General features: G+C 35.7%; 1 protein-coding gene and 1 long non-coding RNA gene across 2 annotated transcripts; one reads left to right on the forward strand and one right to left on the reverse strand.

Annotated features, from left to right (window-relative positions):
- Positions 1–1247: 1247 nt before the first annotated feature.
- LOC148950149 (uncharacterized) lies at positions 1248–3908 on the reverse strand. The gene is made up of 2 exons (XR_016141955.1): positions 3748–3908; positions 1248–1724 (listed from the first exon to the last, which is right to left on the reverse strand). It is a non-coding gene; the product is annotated as an uncharacterized LOC148950149 (long non-coding RNA).
- Positions 3909–4035: 127 nt separating this feature from the next.
- On the forward strand, positions 4036–9959 carry LOC148950150 (uncharacterized). Its single transcript, XM_089091475.1, has 2 exons — positions 4036–4362; positions 9463–9959. The coding sequence occupies exons 1-2, from the start codon at positions 4103–4105 to the stop codon at positions 9878–9880; spliced, it is 678 nt and encodes a 225-aa protein (XP_088947601.1). The 5' UTR covers positions 4036–4102; the 3' UTR covers positions 9881–9959.
- Positions 9960–10966: the final 1007 nt, after the last annotated feature.

Here is a 10966-nt window from a genome sequence, read left to right on the forward strand (position 1 = left end):
AATTTAATCTTATTCCATAAATATATAACCCATCTTTCCTTTATTTTTTATACCAAGATTAAAACTCCTTTCTAATCTAATCTTCTACCTAGATCCTTACCACAAAATGAAAAAACAAAAATCATACAAATGTAAAACCTTAAACCCTTAAACCCTAGAATTTTTCTCAACTCTCCTATGACTTTTAGGGGGTGTTTTCCCCTTTTTTGAAAATAAAGCAAATTTTCTCAGGCACGTAACTTTTGATGGGTAAGACTAATCTTGATGAAACTTATATATTTGAAATCAGCATACGAATCTAATTGTATTGATGTATCTATTGGTATTAAAATTCCGTTTTTAGATTTTCGGTTACTATTGAGCCGGGTCGCTCCTTACTTATAGTTCGTTATTAAATAAAAAAACAAGTTTTTTGAACAGAAAGTAAGGAACGACGTTAAAACTTAAAACGAACAGAAATTATTCCGTATATGAAAGGGGCTGTCCCCTTCTCAACGCCCCGTTCTTTACGCTAAAGTTTTTTATTGTTTAAAAAAATAGAGTTGTGAGAAAGTCAAACATTGGGTAAAGTTCATAACTTTCAGCCCCCCCCCCGGGGACTTTGGGGGATTAAGTCATCCTAAAGGACATACTTATCATATTTTGAACCATGCTGAACAAAATGGCTATCTCAAAATTTTGATCTGGTGCCTTTGGGAAAAAATGAGCGTGGGAGGGGGCCTAGTTGTCCTCCATTTTTTTGGGTCACTTAAAAAGGGCACAAGAACTTCTAATTTCCGTTTCAATTAGTCCTCCCACAATATTCTAGGACCACTGGGTCGATACGATCACCACTGGGAAAAAAAAACAAAACAAAAAACAAATAAACACGCATCCGTGATCTTTCTTCTGGCAAAAAATGCAAAATTCCACATTCTTGTAGATAGGAGCTTGAAACCTCTACAGTAGGGCTCTCTTATATGCCGAATATGATGGTGTGATTTCCATTAAGATTCTATAACTTTCAGAGGGTCTTTCCCCCTTGGCAATTTCATGTACCATTTGCCTTCAAAAATTTTAACTATAATTGACTCATGGTAGGAGGGATTGAGGAGTGCTTAAATTTACAGTAATTTCCGTTCAGTAATTTCACCTTCCACTTTCATGCAAAAAAATAAAAAGAAGTTAACACCATTCTTATATCCTGCATAAAAAGATTATGTTAGCGAGAAAAGGTTTTTATTGATGTAAAAAAAAAAAAAAAAAAAAAAAAAAAAAAAAAAAAAAAAACACGAAGTGCAGCCTAGAAATAAACTTGAACGGTAATCAATATTTCTTGCCTACATATTGCATTGTTTCATTTTCACTAACATGAGTTAGAGGTTTGTCCCCATAGAACTCAAAGTCTTTGTATTTCATTTCTCCTAGAACATTAAATCCAAGTTTATTCACGCAAATATGCTTTGTTTGGCCTGCAGTAGCATCAACAATGCAAAGGCGATGACCCAGGTTTTTTGCATGTTCTTCAGAAAGTTTAACCAGCGTTGTGGCTATGCCCATGTTTACTGTACTCTGGATTCACGCACAGAAATCCAAAGTAGAAACAGCGGTCCACACCATAATGTCTGAAAATGTTTTGCACCACAGATCTATTCTGTTCATATACAGAAAGAAATCGTTTGAATTCACAGGATCCCTTGCACTCATCAGTTTCTTTTTCCAGTACTTCGCTCAATGGATTAGTCCTAGAAAAAAAGTCGGTAAACATGTGCATTTTCCGTTTTCTAGAGTTTCGGTTACCATTGAGCCGGGTCGCTCCTTACTTACAGTTCGTTACCACGAACTGTTTGACCACGCACTGTTTGATAAAAAAAAGACCATGGCAGCGTTGTTTTCTACATTGAATTGTAATCAAAAACGAACAAATATTAATTTAAAAAAATACAAAATTTTTCAAAAAAAAGAGCGAAATTGAAACTTAAAACGGACAAAAATTATTACTTCACATCCTATCTAATATTGCCTATATCAACAAAACTAGTACAAATAAACCAACTAATTATGTTTCCCTATGCTTTTAGGATTATACTAAACTGGCACTTTATTGAAAACACAAATAATATAGGAGTGTGGTACAGTAAAAGCAAACCAATTACAAAGTGGTACAGCAAGCAAACAGAATAAAAACATTATCAATCTCTTTTGTTGATCAATCCCTTTTAAGATAAAGCAAAGAATCCATTTTAAGATTGTTACTTTTTTTACGTTTAATTTGGTATTACTTCTGCACAATGGCTCAGTTCAAATGACTGGTTCTCGTGTTGTTTCAGAAAGGGACATGTCATGATTAGTTTATACACAAGTTCTAAGTAAAGCCATCTTGATAGTATTAGGACTATAAACTAGCTTTAGAATTTGTATCATAGCTTAAAATTCATTGTTTGTATAGAGAGCAGGGGCGAATCTCCAGCATTTTTATTGGCGGGGGGCAAGAGGGGTCAATATCTGGAAAGTCAAAATGCATTGGATGTATAATATTTTTTTCTCCACATTAGGGGGGGGGGGCAACTGCCCCCCCTTGCCACCCCCAAACGACGCCCCTGATAGAGAGAAATAATCGGGTTTCCAGAGTTCATATTATGTCTTATTTGATCTTCATTTCAAGTAATACTAAAGCATATTCCTCACAAATTAAGACTTGCTATTGGTATTATAACTGGCGAGACCAAAATGCTACCTGATAAATCAATCCAATATTACGGTATGCTGTTCAATTACTTCGCAGTTCGTAATTTTTACGCTTATGTTCTTAAGATAATTTTAATTGTATACTGAAAGTCGCTGATGTCACAATTGGTGTAAGACTATGAAAAGCATTATAGATTTGTTTATTGTTGTCAAACTACATGCTCACTTTTGACTCCCAAATCAATATTCCTGTTTTTTATACTTTATTTATGTGTTTTCAGTAAAGCGCTAGTTTTTTTATAATTCTAAAAGCATAGGGAAACATATTTAGTTGCTTTATTTGTACTGGTTTTATTGATATATATTAGATAGGCTGTGAAGCAATAATTTTTGTCCGTTTTAAGTTTCAACTTCGCTCTTTACTTCCCTAGTAAAAACTTGGTTGGTTTAGATTAATTTAATTCAAGGGAGTTCATGACGAATAATTCGTAACTGATTCCAAAAAAGGCATTTTAATCTCAAGACAACTAATGTTTTTGTACCTCTTCATTAGGGTTTTTGCTGTTAAACATTCATGCTTTCGCGATACATAATTTGCAAGATCCTTCTGCAACAGAGTAATTAGGTTTAATCAAAGATGAGAATTTTAGGGTGAAATCCAAGAGGAATTTTTGGAAGTCTGCAATATTTTCAAAAATTCCTATAAGTACTGAAATTAAACGCTGTTTTCCCAGAATCACTCAATTATTTCCTGTATAAAACAAAACTAAAAAGCATGCTATAATCAACGTTTCAACGAAACTTCAATAAAGAATGTAACCGACGAAAAGAAATCTTACAGTTAAATTTTGGTAAGTTTCACTGGATTAGGCCTATTCGATTTGGCATTCTAATGTTATTGTCTTCTTAAAAAACATCATTGGAAAGGACAATTTACTTAGCAGGTTATTATCACCCTTTACCCCAAAGGAGGACATTTATTGCAATCATTTTGGCAGGGAAGCAAAAATGGAGGCTGCGTCCAACCCCCTTCCGAAATTTTCTATATTTTTTAATAATTTTTCTTAGTAGTTTCTACACCTTGCGATCTGCTCCCTCCCAACATAGTGCTGCGTATAAACGCTGTGCAATCTTTGGTGAAAATCAATTTATTTGCGTAAGGTAAACATACTAGCTGAAGAAATAATACTAATTCCATGAAATTTGGTTTGTTGACGAACTGAAATTGTGTCATCGATAATTTAACCTTGTGGTTTCTCCCTTGCTTCTGTGTCATCAACCCTTTTGTTGTTGCGAGCCAGTTCATTGCTTCACTTCTGCAAGTAAATATTTAACCGGTTTTATGATTGCCAGATTCTCAACATTGTGAAATTTTCTAAAGAGGGATATATACCGATTTTACGCTCAGTCCCAGAAAAGCAATTGACCTGACAACATGGTATTGAAAGAGAAAGTCTATTTTTCCGCTCTACAGCCAGAACACAGAGAAGGAGCTGTCAAATTGGTGCTGCAAAACTTTTTGAAGAATGAACCAGCCTGTAAACATTTGCGGATGAAATATTTTCCAGAACATGATATTCATGCAGAAATGTATTTCAACGAAATGGCAAATCAAGGCTTTTCTTTCGTAGCTGTGGATAGGGAAACGAACCAAGTCGTCGGAGTGCTTTTCAATACAGAATATTATCCTGATAGGTAAGTTAATTTACAGATTTCATGAAAATAAACAAGGGAAACTGGTACCAAACTCAGGACAAAGGCCTTTTTGGCCTTCCCATTTATCACTAACATTTTTCTATTCTTTTGCTTAATTAGAATCCTTAACTAAGGGACGTTTCTAGCCTTCAATTTTAAGAAAAACATCTTAATAACGAAAGTTGTCTCGGTAAAATTCTACTTTAGCTACTTTTAGCTATTTTTGAAAGGGGTTAGGTTCGGAAATGTGAAACTTTCAGGGATGGGTCTACAGCCTAAAGTATGTCCTGGGAAGGTATTTTGAAGTACCTACATCCACTCCTTCTCCCTCTAGAGGGTCCTGACCTTTGATGACCTCTATCTGTGTGTTATAAAAGTGAAACTTTTATAACACAGATGAAACTTTTATGAAACTTTTTTAAATAGATCTTCTGCTTAAATGAAGTACAAAAAAATTGTTTTCAGCTTCACAACTTTGCTCAATTTCAATTTATTAGGTTTAAAAGATATGCAAAAACGTAATTTCCTAAATTTTGAAAACAAAGAATTGATATATTCAAATAACATGAATTGCATTTTCAGAACTAAAGCCAGAAAAAAAGAAATTAATAACTGAAAATTAAGGTAAAATGTTGTTTTATCCTGATTCAATACAAAACCAGCTGCTACCTTCATTTCCCACCTTAACCGCAGCAGTGCTATTCTCGTACATAGCTCTAATCATTTTAATGTATTTGTCTGGTATACCATACAAGGATAAGACCTTTGCTAAAGCTCCTATCAACGGAATTGAACGCTTGCTCATAATCTATAAAAGTGAGGACCAAGTGTGTTTCACAACTCGGGCGCTTCTCATTATTAATCTAAGAGTGAAATTTGGTAGAAATATACTCTGTCTTTTCAAAAACCACACTGTTCTTCCCTTAAAACTTTGTCTAATGCACCTCTCAGTCTAAAAAGTATCTTATTACTAAGTAATCTGCTTCCTACAGAGACCAGACTACTGCCTCGGTAATTACCACACTCACTATTATCACCTTTCTCATACAGTGGTTTAATTAAGGTTTTCCTAAAACTGTTAGATGCTTCCCTTTCCAAAAATCATATTCACTATCTTCAGTAACTTAATTTTAACATCAGAGCCGCCATATTTAAGAAACTAATTTACCACATTATCAGCACCTGGAGCCTTGTTATTTTTAATTCTTTCAGTACTGTCGCTAATTCTTTCTCGTAAAACGAAATCTTCCTTAACATCCAAGGTATTACACTTTACATTTTCCTCTATATCTTTCCTCCAGCTCTATCTCGGCTTAGCACATTCTCATGTTCTCCCCATCTCTCTAACTCTTTCCTTATCACAAATTATAACCCTGTTCCTATCTTTAACTGGGATAAGTCTAGATTGACTAGTTCCTGAATTTATTAACATGCCAGTACAATATTTTTAATATTATGCCGTCTAGCGGCATCTTCCAGATCCTCTGCAATTTTATCCCTGGCCTCCACTTCACACCTCCTTAGTTCATATTTTGATGCTTTCTCCACTTTCTTTGCATTCCTTTTGTTTCCATATGTTCTATCCCTCAGATAATTTTTGTACAAACCCCTTCTCCTCTCTTAAGGGCTGGGCACACGTAGCTGATTTCAGGGACTGATTTCCAAATCAGCGCCGATTTTAAAGGAAATCGGCGTCGATTTGAAGTTGAAAAAATTTCAACAGATTTACAAAATCAGCGCTGATTTTCATCATGATCATCACCAAAAAATAGGGATACAAATAAATAGTCAGCCAGAGGTATCTGTGGTGAAAGACCCGACAACTGATCTTGAGAATTAAACTGAGAACTAAGCTAGGATTAATGAAGAAACTATAAATAGACTTTAGTTGACTATTTGTGTCCATGATTTTTTGTTTTGAAAATTTTGCACAATAAAATTTTCTTCTAAACAATTTTTTCTTACCGCTATCGTTTGTCCACTGATGCTGAAATCAGTTCCCGAAATCAGCTACGTGTGCCTAGACCTTTAACCATAAAGCTTTTTCATCAATTTTTCTGGCTGCAGTCCTAACTTTCTTCGTCTTTAAGACACCATCAGTAATTTCACAAATTTGTTTTTCTAAAATTATTCCCACTATCTCCTACATTGTCAAATTTTAAACTCAAGTATAGGATTCAACTATTCCTGGGAAGTTTCTCTCAAATTCTCATCCTGGAGTCTACCAACAATAACTTCTCGGGGGGTAGCTACCCTTCTGAAATTTCAGCTTTAAATTAACCCTAGACACTACTAGATGGTGATGTTTACTTTTAACATCAATAACAGCACTCCTATATACGCTAGTACTTTGTATTGATCTTGCCAGTCTTCGGTTTATTGTAATCAATAAGGTTTGCTATCTTACCATGACGTGAATACCACGTTAACTTATGAGCCATTTTTTGACCAAACACTGTATTGGTTATAACTAGTTCGTTATACCTACAAAATTGCAAGTCTGTAGCCATTACTGTTTTCTTTTCCTGCACCAAATTTACCTAGGCTAGGATACCATTTCCCTATTTCTACCGACCTGGGCGTTAAAATCTTCTAGTACAAAGATCTTATTTTTGCCTGGAACCCTGTCTATTTTCTTATTTTTTAACGTCGTAACATTCCAAGTTCCAATTTTCATGTTCTTGAATCATTAAAATTATTTTGGCCTCGGGAAAAGCAATGATCCCGGATACCAGTGTAGGACAGGGGTCACATATTCTCAAATCTACACCGAAGCGCTTAAGCCGGCTTAGAACCGGACAACAAAAAGTCCCGGGAACCTCCAGTATGAATGGAGGCTTTGCGCAATCCTGTGCTCATATTGGCCACAACATGGTTTTCCACACTTGGCGATGTTCTTCTATCAACAAGTCGAAATCCTGCACAGACATTCTCAAGCTTATTACCTCCGACTCATTACTTACAAATATTATGCCACTACGGGGAGGCAGCCCATAGTAGATAAATCAGCTAGGACCCGAAAACGCCCTATTAGGCGACGTAACGCTCCGCCATTTTAACACATAGCTTTAGTTCGGATATCGGAACCGGATAACAGTTCATGGATAACGGATGCAGGACATTCGCAAAAATGGTCACACAGAAACGGTTCACTGAAGCCGTTGAAGCGTAAAAAATTATGAGATTGAAAAAGTGTATGTATATGAATAGGCTAAATCTAATTCAAGCAAGGAAAAATAAAGGGCTAACCATTATTAAGCTAGGCTAGCTACGCCTAATAAAAGGTATGGTTCTTGTATGCTCATTCTTTTGGAAATATGCCCCCAGGCCTCATAGTAAAATCCTGTATTAAAAGACCACAGCCCTCATGTTGTCAAATATTAATGAAAAACTTCAGACAAACATGTTTAGTTTCTCAGTTACTTGTAATTTATGGTTCTACAAAGCTTTCAGTTCAGGGTAACTGGTGCGATTTTCCGTGGCTCAGTAGAAATATCCAAAGCAGCCGTTGAACCGCTGTGACGCTTAAACTTGCAGCTAAGAACGAAGGAAATCTTGACGGATTATGCAAAAACCCCTTTTGCGTGAAATCGCATCAATAGGAACCCAGGAATATACTAAAAGAGGGGTTGCCACCTGGGCACATTTTATGCCAAAAGGACAAATTTCCACGTGCCGGAACAATGACGTGAAAGGGCAAGAAAGTGACATATTTTAGAAATTTTGGGACCTAAAGACCACCAAGCCACCTGAGGCCAACACAGCTAGGGACGCTTCTATTCTCTCAATATATTTAAAACCTCCCTCTTTGCACCCTCCCAGGAAGTTCTCGTTTCGTTTAAATCTTTCTTTGACATCCTCCCACTCTAGACGAGGAAGATCTGCTTTCCATTTAGCCCTACACGGTTGGCCGAATAGGACAATCTTTGGCAATTTGTCATCCTTCATCCCAAGAATGTCCCCTAGCCATCACAACCTTTCTTTCATTACAGCCCTAGAAAGCGGGATTGAACCACATTTTTCGCACAGCCTGCAGTTTCAAATACGGTCAGTCAGCCGGGTACACAGAACAATCCGTAGGCAATTTCTCTGGAAAACATCTAGTAAAGCTTCATCTGCTTTTCAGAGTGACCATGCTTCAGAGCCATATTTGACCATTGTCATCACTTTGCCTTCCAATATTCTAGTCATATCATTTGGTTTAATGTTTTATTCGATATTTTTTCGTTTTCATTATATTTGTTTGAAAGGGGTTTACAAAGAGTCTTTTGGTCAATAATACAACTTGTAAAAAAAAAATATATATAGCCTAGTATTTGAGATTTCTAGATGGACATGTTTTAGCTAAAAATGAAAAATTTTTAGACGTTCATGGGACGGATTCATGGACCAAAAAGTTGGCAACCCTGACTGCATTATTAGAAAATCAAAGTACTGAACACGGAAGGTACAATTAATGAAAGAAGAAATGGGATTCTTGGCCTGTAAAGTTCAGGGAAAAAATCATTTTGCCGAGATAAGCAAAAAATATATACCTAGATAACACAGAAAAAAAAAACAAGACTCTCAAAATAAGAGCAAATTGTGATAAAAAAGAGCAAAAGTGATTGAAGATAAAATTGAGTTCGTCATGGACATGAACAGCTAAATCTTTTTTGAAGTTAGTCCTTAGGGATAATAAGAACAAATGAGGCTAGATTCTCTCTAGTTTTTACTATCTTGTCATTCTTACATCCTTAAAATTAGCGTGACTAGGTTAAAGGCAAAAACTGACCAAGAATTTAGCCGAATCCATCCTATATTATTTTTTTATCCTACGAGTCAAATACTCACCGAAATAAGGCACTTCACCGGAAAGAAATATTAGCTGCAATGCTCTAAAATTTGCTAAGGTTCTAAATTATTACGCATATTTTTGGCCATCACCAGTATTTCAATTGTTTCTGAATGTTTATTACCATCGCAATCGCGGCTGAGCCCCCTCGAGGTCAGTTGTAGCTGTAGGCTACATGCAAAACTTCAAAAGAAAAGATTAGTCTATCGAAATTCTTGCCTTATAAATATGTAGAAAATGCACATGTTTACCGACTTTTTTTCTAGGACTAATCCATTGAGCGAAGTACTGGAAAAAGAAACTGATGAGTGCAAGGGATCCTGTGAATTCAAACGATTTCTTTCTGTATACGAACAGAATAGATCTGTGGTGCCAGACATTTTCAGACATTATGGTGTGGACCGCTGTTTCTACTTTGGATTTCTGTGCGTGAATCCAGAGTACAGTAACATGGGCATAGCCACAACGCTGGTTAAACTTTCTGAAGAACATGCAAAAAACCTGGGTCATCGCCTTTGCATTGTTGATGCTACTGCAGGCCAAACAAAGCATATTTGCGTGAATAAACTTGGATTTAATGTTCTAGGAGAAATGAAATACAAAGACTTTGAGTTCTATGGGGACAAACCTCTAACTCATGTTAGTGAAAATGAAACAATGCAATATGTAGGCAAGAAATATTGATTACCGTTCAAGTTTATTTCTAGGCTGCACTTTTTTTCTTTTTTTTTACATCAATAAAAACCATTTCTCGCTAACATAATCTTTTTATGCAGGATATACGAATGGTGTTAACTTCTTTTTTTTTTTGCATGAAAGTGGAAGGTGAAATTACTGAACGGAAATAACTGTAAATTTAAGCACTCCTCAATCCCTCCTACCATGAGTCAATTATACTTAAAATTTCTGAAGGCAAATGGTACATGAAATTGCCAACTGATTATAGTTTTTACTTTATTATGCTTTCAGTAATGCGCAAGTCCAAATTTAGCGTGAACAGCAGTTACACCAATATGAAAAAAAGTCTGGTGGTTTATTAACAAAGTGGAAAACTTAATTTGATTCCTATCGGTTTGAGATTAGTCTTGAGATTAGCAAGGCATCAGCAAGATGTGATTAGTCAGACATCACAGTGTGTCAGCAGTTTTCTTAGTTATCTTTCCTTAGAAAATTGTTTTCTTATCCGAAAAAGCGATCCACTTAAGGTTTTGCAGTTAAATCAAACCAGTAATTTCCTAATTCGAATAAAAAAAAAAAATCACCCCATAGACCCAAATCTGTTAAAAACTTGTGTGAAAATCCAACCAAGAACAGAGAAACTAAGTGGTGATGTTTCTTTTGGAAAATAGTGACTGAAGAAAAAAAACTAGCGGTCATATTGCATATAGTTCCCGGGGGCGAGAGAAACTTCGGTGAAGGTGTCTGAATCCTAGTGTTTTAGGAGAAAATTTTCAAATTTTGGCAAGGCTATTTAGATCAAAGTGACCTCTATCTAATATCTTCATTTGAAAGTATATCTTTTGACCAAGCATGCAGTATTATAGTTGCAGAGGTAGCTCCAACCTAGTAGTAAACCAGAGCCCATAATAACTAAAAGTTAGAAAACGCGTTTTGAAGAAAGCTACCTAGTGAAAAACAATTGCGTTCTGACACTAATTCAGGGATTGTAACTTATTTCGGTTCGTCTTAAAAGTAAAAGTCTAGATAATAAGCTTCTGAATAATTTGACCCACCTATTTAGCTTGAAGCATCAGGACTTGCATTTTCTGG

Source organism: Artemia sp. Qi Xiang Cuo, chromosome 7 (genome assembly GCF_049724085.1).
Source record: "Artemia sp. Qi Xiang Cuo chromosome 7, ASM4972408v1, whole genome shotgun sequence".
NCBI lineage: Eukaryota > Metazoa > Arthropoda > Branchiopoda > Anostraca > Artemiidae > Artemia > Artemia sp. Qi Xiang Cuo.

Excerpts from the sequence above, each read along its gene's own strand:
- LOC148950150 (XM_089091475.1), top strand. The coding sequence starts at position 4,103 with ATGGTATTGAAAGAGAAAGTCTATTTTTCCGCTCTACAGCCAGAACAC. Across the intron at positions 4,363-9,462 it reads ACAGAATATTATCCTGATAG|GACTAATCCATTGAGCGAAG; the intron begins GTAAGTTAATTT and ends CTTTTTTTCTAG.